The sequence below is a fragment of the Rhodamnia argentea genome, chromosome 11 (genome assembly GCF_020921035.1).
Source record: "Rhodamnia argentea isolate NSW1041297 chromosome 11, ASM2092103v1, whole genome shotgun sequence".
Classification (NCBI taxonomy): domain Eukaryota; kingdom Viridiplantae; phylum Streptophyta; class Magnoliopsida; order Myrtales; family Myrtaceae; genus Rhodamnia; species Rhodamnia argentea.
The window spans coordinates 17,235,168-17,256,149 of NC_063160.1; the positions used below are offsets into that span (position 1 = coordinate 17,235,168).

Here is a 20,982-nt window from a genome sequence, read left to right on the forward strand (position 1 = left end):
CAGAGTTGCCTTTTGACGTAACGGCAATTCTTAACTTTAAAACTACAGAGTTAAGCATGCTCGGGTGCAAGTACCACCAAGATTGATGACCTTCTAGGGATGTGCTCACCTATAAGCGTGCTTAGGCATGAGTGAGGGAGTTGTGACTCTATAAATGATTGCGATATTATGCATTACAAATCATAGAAACCAAACACGGTTTAACGCAAGAGTGACATGCAATTTGGTAGACTTCATTGGCAAAATTAGAAATTTTAAGACTGAGTTGATATCCGTATAATATGTTTAGAACTGAATTGATCATTCCGTTGGAGCCATGCCGATATGACTGAATGTGCATTAGACAAACCACACCAATCTATCCCTAACTTAATGGTTAAACTCTATTGCAGTGAGACACTGTAGGGGGGAGGTCGTGATGGAAAAATAGCTCGATGCCAAGATGATGAAAGGCTTGCTACTTTTTCATATTTCTTGAAGAAGAGGGGAAGGAGGTCGTATTATTCAAAAACCCAATTCATGTTGCATTATTATGCTCATGGATCATAAGATGACATCAAATCAAAATAATAGCCTCTAGACAGTTGGAATGCTTAGATAAGATCACTATTCTACCAAGAATGTCCCCTTATTGTCCATCAAATGATGGATCTCACCCAAAGATGGCGTCAAGACACAACGACTTTGGACCACATTCATGTCTATGTGCATTGACAATTCCAAGATGCTTAAAACCAATGTCAAGCTTCACCAATCCATCATGATCACCCTCATCGACCCTCTACCTTAAACACTATCTATAAATGGACAAGACGAGTTCACTTCAAGTAACCCAGAATCAACCAAAAACTCTGAATCTCATCTGCTTTCCCACCAATCCGCACACAGTTTTACTTAGCTTGGCTTTTTGCTCATTCAATGGCTTCCTACTCAGATTTCACCATCCCCTCTAAGATCAAGGCTTGGGTCTATGCCGAACGTGGGAACCCCATCAATGTCTTGAAGCTAGTTTCAGATGTTGGGGTTCCTGAGATTAAGGAAAACCAGGTCCTTGTTAAGGTTGCTGCTGCCGCCCTCAATCCTGTTGATGCCAAGAGGGCTCTTGGATTCTTTAAGGACATCGACTCTTCACCACCTGTAAGACATCGTTTTTAGTTTTTCCTTTGATTTCGTCCATTGCCGGTGCTGGTGACTGCTAATGAGTTTTAAATGCAATTCTATTATGATCTGGAATTTCTCGTTTCGCATTTCATCAGAGTTATGGTAGTAACTCCACTTGTGAAAACTAAATTTTGAAGACTTCTTCGAGAATCATAATGAAGAGTAGGTTATTAGCTTTTAAATACTTTTTTTTTTTCCATTCGAATGTTCGTTTTTCTTACTGTCTCTGTTTTTCATCGTGTTCACTAAGATTGTGCCGGGCTACGACGTGGCCGGTGTGGTAGTGAAAGTCGGGGAACAAGTGAAGAAGTTCAAAGTTGGGGATGAAGTGTACGGAGACATCAATGAGAAAGCTTTGGACCACCCAAAGCAACATGGCACTCTGGCCGAGTACACTGCTGTGGAAGAGAAGCTGCTGGCTCTCAAGCCTAAGAACTTGAGCTTTGTCGAAGCCGCCTCACTTCCCTTGGCAATTGAAACCGCTTACGAAGGCCTCGAGAGGACTCGCTTATCGCCTGGCAAATCCACCCTAGTTTTGGGTGGCGCCGGCGGCGTCGGTACCCTCGTGATTCAGGTATATCATTTCGTGTTGCTAAGCTCCGTTGAGGCTTGGAAAAGTAAAAAAACAGAAAGGCTCAGAGCACAACCAATGATGTCAACTGTTACTGGGTTGGGATCTGCTCCGGTATTCGCTCAATTTAGGTCTTGAGAACACGATGCATATGATTTAATCAACTTTTGTTGGTCCGAAAACACAACTAGCCAAGCAAGTGTTTGGTGCATCAAGAGTGGCGGCTACATCTAGCACCGGAAAGCTGGACGTGCTGAAGAGCTTGGGAGCAGATTTGGCCATCGATTACACCAGAGAGAACTTCGAAGACCTCCCGGAGAAATTCGACGTTGTGTATGATGCAGTTGGTGCAAATCTTTCCATTTAATCTGTCTCGATAGTTTTGAGCATTTAGACGAATACTCATCTTTTGTAGGCTTTGTTGAAGGGTTTTAACGATAGTGAATAAAACGCATGCAGGTCAAAGTGAGAGGGCAGTAAGGGCAGTGAAGGAAGGAGGAAGTGTGGTGACAATAGTGGGTGGGGCGATAACTCCACCTGCTGTCGTGTTCATTGTGACATCCGATGGCTCAGTCTTGGAGAAGCTCAATCCCTTCCTAGAGAGCCAGAAAATAAAGCCAGTGCTTGATCCTAAAGGCACGTTCCCGTTTTCTCGGGCTCTCGAAGCGTTCTCGTATCTCGAGACCGGTCGAGTCACTGGAAAGATCGTCATCCACCCGATCCCTTGAAATGAGAGAGAGAGAGAGAGAGTAGTGTTCTCTCTAAATATTGGACTGGGAGCACATCCTCGCTTATCTTTATATTGTTCCTAGCTATAGAATAAGCTTATTGTTCGACAAGAGTTAAGATGCTGTTTGTACTTTGGACATTCATGAGCAATAAGGATAAATAAATAAGGGAGATGTTTCCCTAATAGTAGTGTCAAGAACGGTACAATCCCAACCGTAGATCCACACACCATCACCGCGTGGTTTGTATAAAACACTAATTGATTGAGAGATCGTGTGGATAGAAATAATTAACAGTACTGTTAGACTATCAAGCTTGTAGCTTCCATTAAATAAAGGAAAAATTCCAAATAAATGCCCAAAATGAAGCCGTTTTTTCAAATAAGGATCCAAAGTGATCATCATCTCAAATAAGAATATGAAGTTACCACCTTAGTCTCAAATAACGGCCCTTACTCCTCTGGCTAGCCAAATGTTCGCTGGTTGACTTATTTAGGCGATCGGAGCAAGTGCAATTTTGACTAAAAATTGTAATTGGGTAAAGAAATAGGTAAAATCCTAAGAACGAAAGATCCCAAATTGAATTCCAGGGCTTTTTGTGGATTTTCTTTTCTTTCCCACGTTGCTCTTCAATTCTCAGTGCCTGTTCTCTCTATAGGTTTTTCTCCCAACCAAATTAGAAAGATCCCAAATTTATTTTGTCCATAGAATTATGTTTTGGCCCAAATTGAAGATCTTACTTGAATCTTCCTTCAAAATGTTAACCCCTTTGCGTCTCGAGCTCTGGGAGAATTACCAAAAATGTCTTAAACCTATTACAACTGCGCCAATTTAGTCATTTAGGCTAATTTTGGCCGGAGACTGCTGACATTGTACGATCGGTGCTAACATGGCAATTTTTAATACTATTTAATTTTTTTCAATTTTTTATAAATTTTTCTTTGTTCTTTTTATTCTCTTTGTTGTTTTTCGCTGGTTTGGACTTAGGGCTAGCAAGGCTATTGCAAGCCTCGCCAAGACTCGACGAGGGCCTGACGCCCTTGCCAACTTTGGCCAAGCGAGGGTGTCATGGCCGTCGACTAGGGCCGATGACCCTCACTAGGGGATAAAAAAATGAGATAAGTGCATTGGAAGTTATAAAATTTGTCACAAAGTGCAATTGAACTTTAAAACTTTTAAAAGTGCAATTTAGTTCAAAAACTTGTTACGAAAGTACAATTGAGCCCTAAAACTTTCAAAAGTTGCAATTAAGTCTTAAAACTTGTCATAAAAATGTAATTAAGTTCTAAAACTTTTTAAAAAGTGTAATTAACAGAAGGATTTGATTTTATCGATTTGACAAGTTTTAGGATTTGATTACACTTTTAAAAAGTTTTAGAACTCAATTGAACCTTCGTGACAAAATTTAGGACTTCGGATGTGTTTATCTCTGAAAAAAGTAAGGAAAATAAAAACAAAAAAGAAAAATATTTAAAAAGTTTAAAAAGTTTAAATATTATTAAAGGTTGCATTGTCAGCGCCGGCCTCGACACATCAGTAATTTTTGGCCAAAATGGGCTGTAAGGATTAAATTTGCACAAATGCAAAATATTTAGGATTGAATTAACACAATTGCAATAAATTTGAGACTCATCCACCCTCTCCTTGGCCTCTTTTGCCACTCCTCCAAGCTTCTCAGCTTGATAGCAATAACAGTTTCTCCGGAAAAATATGGTGAAATGGAGGGTCGAAAGGAAAATTTCTAAGGAAAGAGAAGCGTGTGTTTAACACTGGGCTTTATAATACAATTGCAAAGGGGTTCAAATTGATTTTGGTTTTTGCTTTGAACTAATTCAGTTTATAACTTGAATTGAGGAATTCGTTTGTTGTCCCAAGCCAACCAAAACCCATTATTTGTTAAGAAGCCTAAGAACTAAGTTTGATGTCCGAAGCATCTCGAATTTTCTTTCTTTCTTTCTTTTTTTTTTTTTTTTGTTGGTCTGGAAGCATCTCGAATTGAAGTTTTTGTTTTATGTAGTTAGTTTCACTCTAAGACAAGTGCAGTGCCACTTTGAAGAAGCACAAGAGGAGCGTCAATTCTACTAATATGAGCGTTCTCTAATTTACTTTGTTACGACCGAGTTGATATTCGCAAGATAAGGTTAAAATTGAATTGAGGAGCCATGCTAGTGCGACTAACTATGTGTTACAGGAACCGCACAAATCCATCCAGAAGAATGTCCACACCATCGTCATCAAACGGTGGAGTTCACCCGACCATATTGCATTTAGACATACTGAACTTGGACCACGTCCATGTCTATGTCCATTGTGTCAATCCCAAGATGCTTAAAACCAAAGTCAAGCTTCACCAATCTATCATAATCGACCTCATCCACCCCCTACCTTAAAACAATATATACAAATTGACAAGAGGTGAGTCCACTTCAAGTACCAAGACTCAACCAAAAAATTCTATTTCTCTTATATTTTCCCACCAATCCACACACGATTGCTTAGCTTGGCTTTTGCTCGTTCAATGGCTTCCTATTCAAAAAATTTCACCATCCCCTCCAAGATCAAGGCTTCGGTCTATGCCGAACGTGGGAACCCCATCAATGTCTCGAACCTACATTCAGATGTTGGGGTTCCGGAGATTAAGGAAGATCAGGGCCCTTGTTAACTTTGCTGCTGCTGTTGCCCTAATTCCTGTTGATGCCAAGAGAGCCCTTGGCTTCTTCAAGGACACCGACACTTCGCCAACCGTAAGACATCAAATTAAGTACATTTTTTTGTTTCTTTTAACTTCGTCCATTGCTGGTTTGGTGACTACTAATCGTGCTAAATGCGAATCTTCTATGATCTCGAGTTTCTTTTGTCGTGTTTCATCAGTTATGATGACCTCACTTCTAAAAAGAAATTTTTGACTAATAGTGGACGGTGGAAAAGGTTGACTATAAGAAGACTTTTTTGGAAAATTTTCAAAATCTATTATAATTGTGCCAATTAAGTTAAAACCTTTCAAATTTTAGCAATTGAGTCCATCCGGCTAATTTTGGCGGAAAGCTGCTGATGTGGACGCTGCCTGTCTTACGCGGCATGACCAACGCTACTATGGACAATTTTAATAAAATTTTTCAAAATTTCTTCATAATTATTTTCTTATTTTCTTTAAATTTTTTCCTTACTGTGGCTAGCAACCTGCCGGCGAGGGAAAGGAGTAGCGGACAAGGGAACCATTTATTTTATTTTATTTTAGCCCCAAGGTAGTGTCAGGGAAGCGTACTAAAAAATGCGAAATATATTTCAAATCGTGGTTCCCCTTCCTCACCCTTTCCCTTTCTTACCGTGGCCGACTACGGTCGGCATGCCGATGAAGGCGGGGAGTGGAGACCCGTTTATTTTGTTTTAGCACCAAGGTAGTGTTAGACTGTTAGGGAAGCCCCGTTGAAAGGGCGAAATCACTCCAAATCGTGAATCCCCTTCGTCACCATCTCCATCAAGCTTGCGCGCTTCACCCGCTGTTCCCCTTTATGTTGTTTTCTTCTCATTTTCATTCTGCCAACAATGGCAGACGGCCCATTTCTTTTTCTAAATGTTTTAACGTTGTTCTAGCAACGCTGTATCGAAGTGGGTTGATCAACAAAACTGTGTGTGCCTATGGAGCCAAAGGGAAAAAGAAAGGCTTTAGCTTTGCAGTCGTCACTTGTGCTGCTCGAGTTGAGCCCCTCATTGGAATTTCCAATGACGAGCTCCAACGTTATGAAATGCCCGTCGTTGATGATGCTAACTTTTGCGCTAAATAAGATGTAACTTAGCGGAAAGATATGAAAAATACAATATGTTCTGGAAATTTGAAATTATTGCTCATGAATTCGTGAAATGAAAGATTTCAATTAAAAAGTACACACACACAATGATTATAAGCCCATGCATAAATAGGTATTATTACATATATGTGTGTAGTAATGCTTGTATACCCAATCCGACGAGGGCAAGGATTGATCGCCGAGGCTAGAGGGCCTGGACAAAAAGCGGCTCCTAGAAGGTTTTTAGGATGACGAAGGAGTTAGGAATGAACCGAACTGCGCACCGAACAGGGAAAGAGCGATCCTAAGATATATATGTGAAAAATGGAATTAACTTAAGAATATACCTTTTGACATAACAACAATAGTTAATTTTAGAACCCCAAAGGCAAGCGTGATTAAGTGGAAGCACTGCTAGGATGGGTGACCTCCATTGAAAGTGCCCATATGTACATCAATGGACAAAACCGTGAAGCTCGATATAATTCGGATCAAAACAAACAATTCGTCGAGTGACTTAATCCAGTGACGTACCCCTATATCCTATCTTCAGCTGCACACGAGCACTCTCTTCTGACAGCCATCATGACCATCATGGAGTTTAGAAAACAAAAGAAGCAGCACTCACATTTGTTTATACAACCACCATTCACAAAAGGCTCCCCAATATATTTAATTTCATTCTGGCCCATCATCATGCAAAGAATTATGTACTCTTCGCCAAATAGTACCATATATGAACGTGGGCGGCTAAAGGAACAAGAAAATGCAATGTTGGTCTTCATTTGGACTCAAACTCGAGATATATTCTAACAAAAAGTATTCGTATTCATGATAATTCGAAATGGACTTGTTTTGTTGATATCGGTGTGGGTGAGCACTAGAACCGGATCGAACTGGCCATTTTGGGGCAGTTCTTACGGGAACTGGTCAGATTCCCATTTCCTAAAATTTGGAACCTGTCATAATTGGTTTCGATCCCGATTTCAGGCATGGACTAAACCACCTTAACCGATAATTTTTTTATTGTATTTTTATACTTCTTATTATTACACTGCTGTACTTTTTATAGCGAAAGCCTTGATAAGTTATGTACTCGAGTTGAGTATTTTTGTTGCATAGTGGTCTGTGTATGGTTTTGTATTACGTGTCTATGTGATCGTGTTTGTTTGCTTTTTCAAATCTTACGTTTTCAGATTTCTGTGGCTTAAGCTATTCGGATGCCAAGAAAATGAAGGAAACTGAGAGAGCAATGTCTTTGCAGCTACGACGTCTTCTTGCTCGTCAGATTTGGATTCAACTTGATTAAACCCCTAGCCACACTGCGGATAGAATTTCTCTGTTCACTGTTCTGACTATTTAGTTGCATAGACCGAATTCCCTCAAACCAAGTGAATTTTAGGAGGCATAAAGGTAGAGTTTAGCTTAGAGCATCGGGTTCTTCACAGTATAGTTAACACCTTACCGGTTGAGAAATTGATATTCACCATGATTAATATGTCTATAGACCTGCAAACTCTTTTTCATGTGTGACATGTAAATATCTTGGATCGGATCCAGATGAGGAGATTTCGCTAATACTTGCAGTCATAAACACAGTTACACTCTGCAGGGGATAGGAAAAAAAGAAAAGAAAGGAATCATGCCGGTTCATGGACCCACTCAGAAATCAAACGATCAGGCTGGTCAGTTCGGTTCACTCATAGGACCAGGTGGGCCGATTTCTAATTTCACAAACTGAGAACTGATTGGATGGAATAAGGATCACTCTGGAACCGATCACTCTTTAGAGATCGGGTACTGCTTTCATAAAGAGTTGGCAAAAGGAAATTCATAAAAGCAAGAACATGTGAATAAAGAGACATATAGGTGAGTAGAAAATAACCTCCTAAAGATGTTTGGTTACTAGGATGTCAGGATATTCATGCCTACTCCTCCACAAAAATAGGGTAAAATGTTGAAAAAAAATTGAAGATCTAGTGTTGGACAACAAGAAATTGAAACAATACACTGATAAAGATTTGAGAAATGGCAACAATGAAGAGAGAGAATAACGCAATAGGAATGTCGTTTATTATTATTATTATTTTTTTTTGGTCAAAGAATGTTGCTTTGAAAAGGCGAACTGCTTATGACTTTGATGGAGATTAATATGATAGGCGATAATAGGCATATTACCCCTTATTAAGGAAACAATTAGTTAGGACGAAACGGTTGATATTCATGGAGTCCGCGATTATTGCAATCTGAATGTAACAATAAACTTGAATTGGCAAAATGTGCAACCGTGTCGTTAGTTTATAAGGTGGACGGTCCAATCTCAGCCACAAATTTTAAAGATAGAAATGGAAGACTTACTAATTGTCCAAAATGTCTTAAACATATTGTATGGCTGGCAATTAAATCCTAAACTTTTCAATTTTGTCAATTGATCATAAACCTTTTGATGATTTTCCAATGTATCCTTCCAACAAAGGTTTAGGTTCAATTAACAAAATTAAAAAGTTTAGGACTGAATTGGTAGCTATACAATAGGTATAAGACTTTTTGGATAATTTTTTACACTTAACAGATTTCATATTTTATTATACAAAGAAGCCACAAGATAAGAATGATTTGTTTGTTTTATTTTAAAAAAACAAATCAAAGTGATCATATTCAAATAATACTAATATATGAGGGATTCAATTGCAACTTTTAAAATATTGAATATTATTCTCCAGCGAACTTCCAATTATTTAGGATCTCGTAATCGATGAAAACATTACTGTGGACAAAAATTCGTTAGTCTCTGCTTCTTTGATTGCAAGTAAGTAAGAATTATTGATTGTGTCTTAACTGCAATAATGGAAAGAACAACGGATTTGTCTCTTAAAAATGAATGATTTGAAATATATTTTTCTAAAAATGATCGCCTATATCGCTTAAAAATAATTAGTCAATAGAAAATATTTTCAATATTGACAAGAATTTATGTCTCAATAATTTTGTGGATGGCGGAAATAATTGTTATTCTTTCATAGATATAACTGATACAAGAGATTTAAAAAAAAAAAGTGATACAGCAGATTGTTTTTAGAAAAATATTTTTTTAAATCATTCATTTTTCGCGAACAAACGAAATCTCGTAAGTTTTACGGTTTCCTAAGAAATAATTGTTGTAGAAACATTTGACCTTTCGACGGTCCTTCTTTAACCCAGCATTATGCTAGCCGCTGCCACTTGAATTTTTCTAAAAAGACTAGAAATGTTGGGTAGACAATAGATTAGAGAGCTTATCAAATTTGCTTAGAATAAATGTTTAGAGTCACTGATCATGATTACTATTCTACCAAGAACATCCAACTGATCATGACACGATGAAATTGACCCGACCATACTGCTTTTAGTCAAAAAGAACTTGGACCCCATCCATGTCTCTGTACATTGACAAATCCAAAATGCATAAAGTCACAGCTTCACAAAACCATAATGATAAACCTCGTCCACTCTCTGCCTTAATACCATATATGGATTGACAAGATGGGTTCGCTTCAACTACCCCCCAAAAAGAAAAAAAAAGCTCTAATTCTCTTTCATACTCTCACGAATCCATACACAGTTACTTAGCTTGGCTTTCTTGCTCATTCAATGGCTTCCTATTCAGATTTCACCATCCCCTCCAACGTGAAGGCTTGGATCTATGCCGAACTTGGGAAACCCAGCGATGTCAACAAGCTCGTTTCAGATGTCAAGGTTCCTGAGATTAAGGAAGACCAGATCCTTGTTAAGGTTGTTGCTGCTGCCCTAAACATTCTTGATGCCAAGAGAGCTCTTGGCATCTTAAAGGACAACGACTCTTCATTACCCGTTAGACATCATGTTAAGCAAAATCTTTTTCGTTTTGTCCATGGGCCGTGACTATAGATTTGTGCTGGACTGAGAATCTATTATAATCTACAGCTTTTCTATTAATATTCCATCAGTTGTGATAGCATTGCTTGTGAAATACGATTTTTTGGCTGGCATAAAAACTTGATTGCTGGAAGAGTTTTTCGAGAATTATAATTACGAGTAGGTTATTAGCTTCTAATTGCATTTTTCCTTTGGACTTCTTTTATTTTTTTTTTTTCACTTCTCTCTCTTTTTCATGTCCATTAAGATTGTGCCGGGCTATGACATGGCCGGCGCAGTGGTGAAAGTTGGGGAACAAGTGAAGAAGTTCGAAGTTGGGGACGAAGTGTACGGAGATATCAATGAGAAAGCTTTGGACCAACCAAAGCAACATGAAACTCTGGCTGAGTACACTGCCCTGGAAGAGAAGCTGCTGGCTGTCAAGCCCAAGAACTTGAGCTTTGCTGAAGCTGCTTCACGTCCCTTGGCCATTTAAACCGCTTACAAAGGCCTCGAGAGGACTGGCTTATCGCCTGGCAAATCCGTCCTCGTTTTGGGTGGCACTAGTGATGTCGGCAGCCTCGTTATTCAGGTATATCATTTAGACGTTCTAAGCTCCGTCGAGGCTTGGAAAAGAAAAAAAGAAAGGCTTGCAACCAAACCAATTATGTCAACTGTTACCAGGTTGGGATCTGCTCCAGTATTCGTTCAATTTAGATCTTGAGAACATGATGCATATGATTTAATCATCTTTTGTTGGTCCAAAAACATAGCTAGCCAAGGAAGTGTTTGGTGCATCAAGAGTGGCAGCTACATCTTCTAGCACCGGAAAGCTGGACTTGCTGAAGAGCTTGGGAGCTGATTTGGCCATGGATTACACCAAGAGGACTTCGAAAACCTCTCAGAGAAATTCGACGTAGTGTATGATGCAATTGGTACAAATCTTTCCATTTACAAGTTTGGAGTTCATACAACTTCTAAGTCCTGTCTTGATAGTTTTGTGCACTTAGACGAATACTCATGTTCTGTAGGCTTTCTTGAAGGATTTAATGATACAGAATAAATACATGCAGGTCAAAGTGAGAGGCCAGTAAGGGCAGTGAAGGAAGGAGGAAGTGTGGTGACAATAGTGGGAAGGGCGGTAACTCCACCTGCTGTCCTGTTCATTGTGACATCTGATGGCTCAGTCTTGGAGAAGCTCAATCCCTTCCAAGAGAGCCAGAAAATAAAGCCACTGCTTGATCCAAAAGGCACATTCCCATTTCCTCGGGCTCTCGAAGTGTTCTCATGTCTCAACACCGGCCGAGTCACCGGAAAGATTGTTGTCCACCCGATCCCATGAAATTAGAGAGAGAGTCCACATTGTTCCTAGCGATATATTGCTCGACAAGAGAGACGATGTTGTTCGTCATTGTTGGTTTGAGGAATTGATGTGCAAGTGTGTTACAGTGTTGGATATTCGCAAGAAGCAAGGACCAAGAGACAAGGGAATAATATGGTTTTTGTTGAGTGAGAAATGGGTACAAGGCTATGAGTTTATTTCTAAGGCCGATTTTTTTTTTTTTTTGGACAAAATTAATTTGGATCTTTCTGATTTTGGTTGGGAGGAAAATCTATAGAGAGAACTAGCACTGAGAATTGAAGAGCAACGTGGGAAAGAAAGAAAATCCACGAAGAACCCTAGATTTCAATTTGGGATCTTTCGGTTTTAGGATCTAACCTATTATTTGTCCATCCTGCTACAATATTTGGACAAAATTACCCATGTTCTAATCGCAGGAATAAGTCGACCGGCGAAAATTTGGTTCGCCGACGAGTAAGAGCCATGGCAACTTCAAACCTTTATTTGAAATAAGTTTCACTATGGATTCTTATTCGAATTCCAGTCGATGTTCTAGTAATGATTTTTAGTGAGTTCGTTATGACGACATGAATGGGCCAAATCTATCGCCATTTCTCTAGTAGCAGAGCATGAAACTTAATAAATGTTAAGTTGACCCGGAATATGAGGTCTCTCGAGCGCAAGAGGGCCGGATGCTGGTTAAGTGAAAGGCCGAGCATGAGGTTTTTCTTTTTCTTTTTCTTTTTTTCAAAAGAAAGATTTCATTGATTAATGAAAATAATACTCGAGAGGTGCATGGAAGACTTTCAGACCTAACAAATCTCAAATAACTACAGAACAAAGCAAATGCAAGAAAGCAAATAACAAAGCATCATCTATCTCAGGTTAAAAACACACTCTTATCTCTCAAGAATAGATATGACACTGTAAACCACTTGTTGCCGATCGCTAGATTCAATGATGAGCGCACGACGAGATCTCACATTCTATTTGCAACGGCTTGCGGTGTATATCTAGGTTCAACGTCCTCATCACCATCGCCGTACAGAGATACTAACATCCATACGTTGAAAGAATACATATCAAATATCCGTAAGGAACTTCAATATCCATATCCTAATTCGGGAGAGTAAAACCCTCGGATCTTGACTTAAATCTAGATCGGGAGAGGAGAATAGCATAATCTCGGGGAGGTTATGGAACCACATCAAGAACATCCTCCTCGATAGTTGTTGCCTGGACAAATAGTCGAACCGATCTCCACGATCATCCAAGATCAGCTGTAGAAATTTATTCGCACACAAATTCCCAAAACACATCGGGAGACAAAAGAATAGACAATCAAGCAAAGAAAAACACAATCAGAGACTAAGTAAGCTCTTAGCTTCAGAAACTGAAAGCCTATGAGAGAGCTTAAAAAAAGGGAAGGACTTTTGAGAAATTTGGAGGTTTGCCGCGAGAGACAAAAGAAAGAAATCCTGGACCCCTCGTTGGCGTAGGACGAGGTTGTCTTGGCATTTTGTTGACATGCATGGCATGCCAAGAAACACGGGAAGCTGGCCAAGTACGACCGTTGAAGCGGCATTAATGCTTTTGAAGCCCGAGAAGTTGAAGAGGCATCCTTGTTTTGGGTCAGGGAGAATTATCAAAAAATTGGGTCAGGGAGAATTATAAAAAAAAAAATTTAAATTTATGGTCATTACGTCAATTCAGTATAAATTATTTTCATGCCAATTGAGTTCGAAATTTTTTGTAATTGTGCTAATTCAGTTTATTTGATTAGCCGATACTGATATGATAAGTTTTTAATAATACTTTAATATTTTTCAATTATTATTATTTTTGGGCTGGTTGGAGGCTATCGGCTACCGGCTAAGGACTAACGACCTCTGCCGGCCCACGGGCTAGGGCTCGTAGTCGATCATAGACCCTCGCCCAAGGGCCGATAGAGGTGGCCGGCCCAACAAAAAAATGACAAAAAATATTTGGAAAATATAAAATATTGTTAAAATGTTGCCATGTTAGCGTCGGTCTTTCAAATGGACTAAATTGACATAATTGTAAAAAATTTAAGCTTCGATTGACAAAAAAAAAATATTTAAGAGTGCATTGACACAATTACAATATATTTAATACTTCTTTAGTAATTTTTCGTTGGCGGTGGAATTGGCGCACTCGCAATCCCAGGCACTGTTTTGTTTCCGTGTCTGTTTTCTCAAGAATCATGTCGCTCGAACCGAATCGGTTTCTCGTGGACCTTTTGACCTACCCTCTTTCAAGCCACGTTATGCTAGCCGCTCCAACTTGAATTTACGAAAACAGACTAGAAATGCTGGGCCGGCAATAATCTATTGGAAAGCTTAATCCAATTTGCTAAGAATGAACGGTTAGAATCTCTCGAGAAGCTTCGTGTTCATTTTGAATGTTATCTATGATTACTATTCTACCAAGAACGGCCGACGATGATCGTGACACGATGAATTGACCCGTCCATACTGCATTCGGACGGGAAGTGTTGTAAATATAACGTGCGGAAGCTAACCCGGATCTTGCAAATAAATCAATGCGAAAGCACCAAGAGAAATAACGATGAACAATAAAGGACACCGGGAATTACGTGGTTCGGTCCGAATATCGGTACCTACATCCACGGGAGAGCCAGCAAGAACAATCCACTATAATCGGAGAATCGGAATTACAATCGCTCAATACGCTCGTGTTTCCCGCACCTAGATTATACCCAAACCCAAAGTGTTTACAAATAAACAACTTAATTGGATATAACAAAATAAAACTCACGAAGACAAATCTACTACACTCGAGCTCCTGCGCTGTGCGGCTTCTTCGCGAGAAGAAATGTAATCCCCTTCTCTTAGTGCCTTCGTGCAACTTCTTCTTTGTGCGATGAGAAGCCCTTTTGTGAGACACCTCCTCTCTTCTTTGGGTGCTCATTATTATATACAAGAAACCCTTCTTTCCTTCTATACGGCTTCTGGGGTTCAAGAGAAAGGGGAAAGCAATCCCTACCTTTTTTCTTTTATTCCTTTCATCCACCATGGGCCAAATTTCCTTCTCTTTTGTGAACGACAATTGCATGAGAAGCCATGTGCTCTTCTTTCTTTTTGAACTCTGGGCCAGTGATTCTTGATCTCATTCTAAAGAGGTGTGTCTTTTTTCCTATGACCAAATCTTGAGTAATGATAAGGTTATTTTGTTTGTGGTATACATTTTAAACTCGAGCATATTTAACATTCTCCTGGCTCGATGTTTGAGCAGTTAATAATGCTCATCATCATTTGTCTCCCCGCCCCGGGCGCTCCTCTACAGCGCCATAGTGCTCAGCAAGCTTGAGCCGAGGACGGCTTAGTCATCATGGGGTTTTTGATCTTTTCCAACAACCTTACCCTTCGTAAGACATCTCGGATGAGTGGTCCGATATTGATATGCTTCGTTGTCGTGTAAACCGGATTATATGCGGATAATCGCACCTTGGTTATCGTGTATGTCAACACTTTTTTTCTAACCCAAGTCCTGGCAAACCTTGCAACCTATCGCTTCTTTTACAAGGTCGTGCCTGTCTCCGCCCGTCGGCGACAGGCTGCGTGGTCTGTGGGACGCCTTCCAACTTGACCTGGCGTAAACACGTCCCGGCTAAAGACCGCACTCATCCAGTCCTGCATGTGATCCCAAACCGGTGGTCTCTGCTCTCTTATACTATACCAACGTCGATGTCCCCTTCAAATATCGAGGATCCATTTCGGCTTCCCAATGGTTTTACGGACGTTTCATATAACGACTAACCACGGCTTGTGAAATATGGGCCTAGTGATACCATAGCTACATAATACTACCCCGGACTAGAATAAGGACCAGCTATGTTTTGCGGCGTCTTAGAAAGTTTAAAGTGCTTTGCTAATGGCGTCACTTGTGCATTTAAAACGTGCAACAATTTTCTCAATATTTTCTTTTGAGACAAACGTAATAATCCTCTCTGTCACGAAAATCTCCATCCCATATTTTTTAGACCTAAATCTTTCTCTCAAACTCGCTAGCCTTCTGACATCAATATCGCATATTTTTTTGTATCAACATATCATCAACATATAATAGCGATATATCAAGACCCGTCCCATCTCCTAAAATAAACACTATCCATCGACTCTTGATGGTCGACTAGCCATGAAGCGTAAGCTTGTACCGCTTTGGAGATTGTTTCAGCCATATAAAGATTTCTTTAATAAGCAAACATGATCTTCTTTACCGGAATAGCAAATCCCTTGCCTCTGTAAATGCTCCTCCAACTCACGTGAAGAAACGCCGTTTTACATCAAGGCTCCAACTCGAGATCTGGCAACAAAGGCAAGTAAAACACGAATAGAGTATGCCTTACCACGGGAGAAAACACCTCACTGTAGTATGCCTTCCTTGGGTATCCTTGACAAGCCTGCCTTTTCTGTGCTACCGGGAATGCCCTCTTTGTTTATAGACCTTTCTTGCAATTCTTGGGTACCTTAACTAACTCCCTGTGTTTGTGGGTGATTCCTCTCTTCTTAGCCCCTGCGCGACTCTAGCCTCGCCGAGTAAGCGAGGCTCATTGTCTCCACCTCATCACCTACGTCAAGCATAAGCAAATCGTATAAGCATAGCGTCCGGTGGTTTATTTGCCTTCTTTTGCGGCTATCTATGGTTGTTGTTCACTATCACCGACTTGGCGGCTACTTCTTACAGTTACCTCCGAGGTCTGAGTCTCCACCGAGCTCCCCTCACTACTAAACCATGTCGTTGGTTGTGTCGAACTCCTGTGGCATTGCAATCTCGTCGAAATTACATCTCTGTGATTAGAAAACCGGGTGATGCGGGATCGGTGAGGCCTTTCACCCATGTGCTAACCCGGAAATATGCACTTCTTGCCTGGCTCAAGCTTACCATCACTGTGAGCATACGGGCTCCGAATATTCGTATTCGGAGTAATCAAAAGTTTCCGACCATACTTCTTGGAGTCTTCCACTCGATGGCGAGATGATGGAGATCGATTAATCGGGTAACATGCCATGTTTTTTTGCGGCCCAAATTCCTTGCTGTTGGATGCAAGCATGCTCGAGCCGCTCAGTAAATGTTCTTCGTTCGGCCATTCTTGTGGTGTCAGTTTGTGCGGTGTCTCAATCCCTTCTCTCTCGGAACTCGGTAAAATCTTTCCGACTCCATGCCGTTATCGGTTCTCGGGCACTTGTGTTTTCGCTCTCAATCAATGCCTTAAATTTTTGAACGATCAAACACATGTTGTGCTTGAAGTATACCCGTACCTTCTGGAATAGTCGTCGATAAATGTCGGCATATAACGAGCACCTCCTTTAGGAACGGAGGCGGGCCCGACATCCGAATGAATATATTCTACCGGTTGCTTGGTCGAATGAATACCGTAGCAAACTTAATTGCTGCTTCCCAGGTGCTCACATAGTCTAACTTACTTGTCTTACCTTTAACAACCCTCTATCCTCGGTCGTCTACCGCCTCACTCATGTGCCCTAGGCATATGCCATAAACGAGTTGTGAATCGACTCTATGGCGGCTCTACGGTCTCCCGGTAGATGATGAGGAACTCGCTTTCTTCTTTCTCTGTCTAGACCTCGAGATCTTGCTCCACCTTGCGGTGTACTTACACCCGATATCATCGAGTGTCCCCGGAGAAATAAGGTTCTTTTGAGCTCGGACATGCTCGTGTCATGTGCGCGCACCATCGTGATCATTCCTTTGCGTTTTCCCCAACTCTACCCATTTGTGTAAACGGTTCTTATGAGGCGTCATATGATAAGAACACCCGATCTAGACCCATTCATCTGTGAACTGTCACAAAGCGTGCATATAGTGCTCTCTTAACGTTGCGGTTGTGTTTGTTTCTCTGTTTTCAACTTAGGACAATCTCTGTGTGCCCTTCCTCGTGACTAAGACTTGCGTCCTGGACTTTTGGCGTGACTTGATTTTTTTGGACCCTCGTTGTTGTCTCTGAATCACTAGTCCTCGCTGCATCTGGCTAGACTCTCATTGAACTTTTTGCCACTCTTTAGAAAATAAGGCGGACTTTACCTCTTGAGGTAATCGTAGTCGCATTGAATCGTAAGTGCTCCCTGACTTGGTAGGGAAGCTAACAACATCATGCGCTTTCATCATCAGTGTCTTACGACATTCTTCAAATCCATCATGAGTTTATTAAATTATCTAGATGGGTTCGATAGCGTACCTGTATATCCGGAACATCCTCTTCACATGTTGGGTTGTTCAAACCCTTCGTTCATGGGCGCTGGTTTTGCCCCATTTGGGTATCCTTCTCCTCTAACCTCTATTAACACTTCATCCGATAATTCACGGGATTAAACTTCTAGCTTTCCTCATCCATCCTTTTATTGTATCGTTTCTCGCCTTGCCCTCGATGCTTGCTAAACCTTGGTTGTCATATGCTCCATCTTGGACTCCTACCCAAGTTGTTCTGTTAAACCTCATTTCGCTTTCCGGCATAATTGAATCAGGGATATCGATAATCGCAAGCAAAGCCCCAATCACAATCTAGAATATCCGAACCTGGTGCTTCGATACCAATTGTTGTAAACGTGCGGAAGCTAGGATCTTGCAAATAAATCAATGCAAGCACCAAGAGAAATAACGATGAACAATAAAGGACACCGGGATTACGTGGTTCGGTCGATATGTACCATCCAGGAGAGCGGACAATCCACTATAATCGGGAATCGAATTTATCGCTCATCGCTCGTGTTTCGCACCTAGATTATACCAACCCAAAGTGTTTACAATAAACAACTATTGGATATAACAAAATAAAACTCCGGAAATCTACTCCTGCTCCTGCGCGTGGGCTCTTCGCCGGAGGAAATGTATCCCTTTCTTGGTGCCTGGACTTTTCTTGTGCGATGAGAAGCCCTTTTGTGCCTCCTTCTTCTTTTGGGTGCTCATTATTATATACACCCTTCTTTTTCTTCGGCTTGGGTTCGAAGGGGGAATCCCACCTTTTTTCTTTTTCCTTTCTCCCCACCGCTGGGCCCACAATTTCTTTTGTGAACGACATTGCTGAGTGTGTCTTTCTTTTTGAACTCTGGGCTGATTCTTGTTATTCTAAGGTACTCTTTTAAATTTGGTAATGATTTTTTTTTTTATTTTAAACATTTTAACAAGAAGAACTTGGACCCCATCCATCTCTTCATACATTAACAAATCCAAAACGCATAAACCAAAGTCAAGCTGCACAAATCCGTAATGATAAACCTCATCCGCGTTCTGCGCTTTAGCACTATATATAGATTGACAAGATGGGCTCACTTCAATCAACTGCCCAAAATCCAAACGAAAGAAAAGCTCTTATCCTCTTCTGTACCCCCGCCAATCCAATACACAGTTACTTTGCTTGTCTTTCTTGCTCATTCAATGGCTTCCTGTTCAGATTTCACCATCCCCTCCAAGATCAAGGCATGGGTCTATGCCGAACTTGGGAACCCCAGCGATGTCTTGAAGCTAGCTTCAGATGTCAGGGTTCCTGAGATTAAGGAGGACCAGGTCCTCGTTAAGGTTGTCGCTGCTGCCCTAAATATTATTGATGCCAAGAGAGCTCGCGGCTTCTTGAAGGACAACGACTCTCCGCCGCCGGTAAGACACCGTACTACGCAAAATCTTGTTTTCGTTTTGTCCATCGGCCGCGACCACAGATTTGTTCCGAGTGAGAATCTGTTATGATCTTGAGCTTTTCGACTCGTATTGCGTCAATTGTGATAGCAACAATTGCGGAAAGCGATTTTAGGCTGGCATAAAAACTTGACTACCAGGAGACTTTCTCGAGAATTATAATTATGAGGAGGTTATTAGCTTCTAATTACTCCTTTTGGAATGGTCTTTTACGTCTTTCTTTCTTTCTTTCTTCGTGTCCGTTTAGATTGTGCCGGGCTACGACGTGGCCGGTGTGGTGGTGAAAGTCGGGGATCAAGTGAAGAAGTTCAAAGTTGGGGACGAGGTGTACGGGGACATCAATGAGATATCCTTGGTCTTCCCAAAGCAACATGGCACTTTGGCTGAGTACACTGCTGTGGAAGAGAGGCTGCTGGCTCTCAAGCCCAAGAACTTGAGCTTTGCTGAAGCTGCTTCGCTTCCAATGGTCATTGAAACCGCTTACGAAGGCCTCGAGAGGACTCGCTTCTCGCCTGGCAAATCCATCCTCGTTTTGGGTGGCGCCGGTGGCATCGGCAGCCTCGTGATTCAGGTATATCATTGCGAATTGCTAAGCTCTGCTGATGCTTGGAAAAGAACAATGAAAAGCTCATAACAGAAACAATAAACAAATTAGACCTTTAGATTACCGCACATAGGAAATCATCTTCTCGTTTCAATCTATACACATGTGGAAGTTTCGGTTTTGAGGATCCATTGTTGGGTGATATATTTACATACAAAAATATGACTTCATCTGTCCAAAAACACAGCTAGCCAAGCAAGTCTTTGGTGCATCAAGAGTGGCAGCTACATCTAGCACCAGAAAGCTGGACTTGCTGAAGAGTTTGGGGGCTGATTTGGCCATTGATTACACCAAAGAGAACTTCGAAGACCTCCCGGAGAAATTCGACGTTGTGTATGATGCAGTCGGTATGTGGGGTTCGAGATATTCACCTCTTTTTTTTTTCCATTTTTCAAGTTTGGAGTTTGTACTTTTATGAAGAGCTTAATGATACTAAATGAAATGCACGCAGGTCAAAGTGAGAGGGCGATAAGGGGAGTGAAGGAAGGAGGAAGTGTGGTGACAGTAGGGGGGCCTGTAACTCCACCTGCTTTCAAGTTCCATGTGACATCCAGGGGCTCAGTCCTGGAGAAGCTGAATCCCTTCCTAGAGAGCCAGATTATAAAGCCAGTGCTTGATCCCAAAGGCACATTCCCATTTTCTCGGGTTCTCGAAGCGATCTCGTACCTGGAGACTGGCCGACCCGCCGGAAAGGTCATCATCTACCCGATCCCATGAAATTATATATATATATATATATATATAGAGAGAGAGAGAGAGAGAGAGAGAGAGAGAGAGAGAGAGAGAGAGATTGTAGTCTTCTCTCTTAATGTTGGACTGGGGGCACATCCCACCACCATGTCCATAGTGCTCCCTGTGACATATTGAATAAGATTGTTGTTCGACAAGATGGAGAATGTTGTTTATCATCTTGTACATTAATTTCTTCGACTCGTATACGAGTTGTTGTTTATGAGCGTAGAACTTAATAAATGTTTCATGTGCCCAAACCTCGTGCTCAAACCATCATGTCAGCCCAAATCATGGTGTCTAAACTTATTGCTCAATAGAAAAATATTGAGCTCATGGATCCAGCTCATTGAGCTGCGTTTCACAATACATGTAAACCAAACAATCACTAAGGATATCACCTATAATTTTGTAAGTGAATTTGTAGAAACCATCGCATGCGTTATGTTAATTAGGTCAACAAACTCGCAGAGTTCTTTTTTTTTTTTTGGGTCGAA

The 20,982-nt window shown here is 40.9% G+C and overlaps 2 protein-coding genes and 1 pseudogene across 2 annotated transcripts; all 3 read left to right on the plus strand.

Annotated features, from left to right (window-relative positions):
- Positions 1-816: 816 nt before the first annotated feature.
- Positions 817-20,706, plus strand: LOC115731197 (2-methylene-furan-3-one reductase-like). The gene is made up of 5 exons (XM_048273107.1): positions 817-1,137; positions 1,412-1,735; positions 1,920-2,079; positions 2,192-2,465; positions 20,498-20,706. The coding sequence occupies exons 1-4, from the start codon at positions 919-921 to the stop codon at positions 2,458-2,460; spliced, it is 972 nt and encodes a 323-aa protein (XP_048129064.1). The 5' UTR covers positions 817-918; the 3' UTR covers positions 2,461-2,465; positions 20,498-20,706.
- LOC115731198 lies at positions 9,757-11,463 on the plus strand (annotated as a pseudogene).
- Positions 18,795-20,706, plus strand: LOC115733850 (2-methylene-furan-3-one reductase-like). The gene is made up of 5 exons (XM_048273108.1): positions 18,795-19,116; positions 19,400-19,723; positions 19,944-20,103; positions 20,208-20,483; positions 20,538-20,706. The coding sequence occupies exons 1-4, from the start codon at positions 18,898-18,900 to the stop codon at positions 20,471-20,473; spliced, it is 969 nt and encodes a 322-aa protein (XP_048129065.1). The 5' UTR covers positions 18,795-18,897; the 3' UTR covers positions 20,474-20,483; positions 20,538-20,706.
- Positions 20,707-20,982: the final 276 nt, after the last annotated feature.

What these genes read in the sequence shown, in the direction of transcription:
- LOC115731197 (XM_048273107.1), top strand. Translation starts at nt 919, where the DNA reads ATGGCTTCCTACTCAGATTTCACCATCCCCTCTAAGATCAAGGCTTGG. An exon ending in ACATCGACTCTTCACCACCT is followed by an intron (nt 1,138 to 1,411) that starts GTAAGACATCGT and finishes GTGTTCACTAAG; the next exon opens with ATTGTGCCGGGCTACGACGT. An exon ending in TCGGTACCCTCGTGATTCAG is followed by an intron (nt 1,736 to 1,919) that starts GTATATCATTTC and finishes CCGAAAACACAA; the next exon opens with CTAGCCAAGCAAGTGTTTGG.
- LOC115733850 (XM_048273108.1), top strand. Translation starts at nt 18,898, where the DNA reads ATGGCTTCCTGTTCAGATTTCACCATCCCCTCCAAGATCAAGGCATGG. An exon ending in ACAACGACTCTCCGCCGCCG is followed by an intron (nt 19,117 to 19,399) that starts GTAAGACACCGT and finishes GTGTCCGTTTAG; the next exon opens with ATTGTGCCGGGCTACGACGT. An exon ending in CGTTGTGTATGATGCAGTCG is followed by an intron (nt 20,104 to 20,207) that starts GTATGTGGGGTT and finishes AAATGCACGCAG; the next exon opens with GTCAAAGTGAGAGGGCGATA.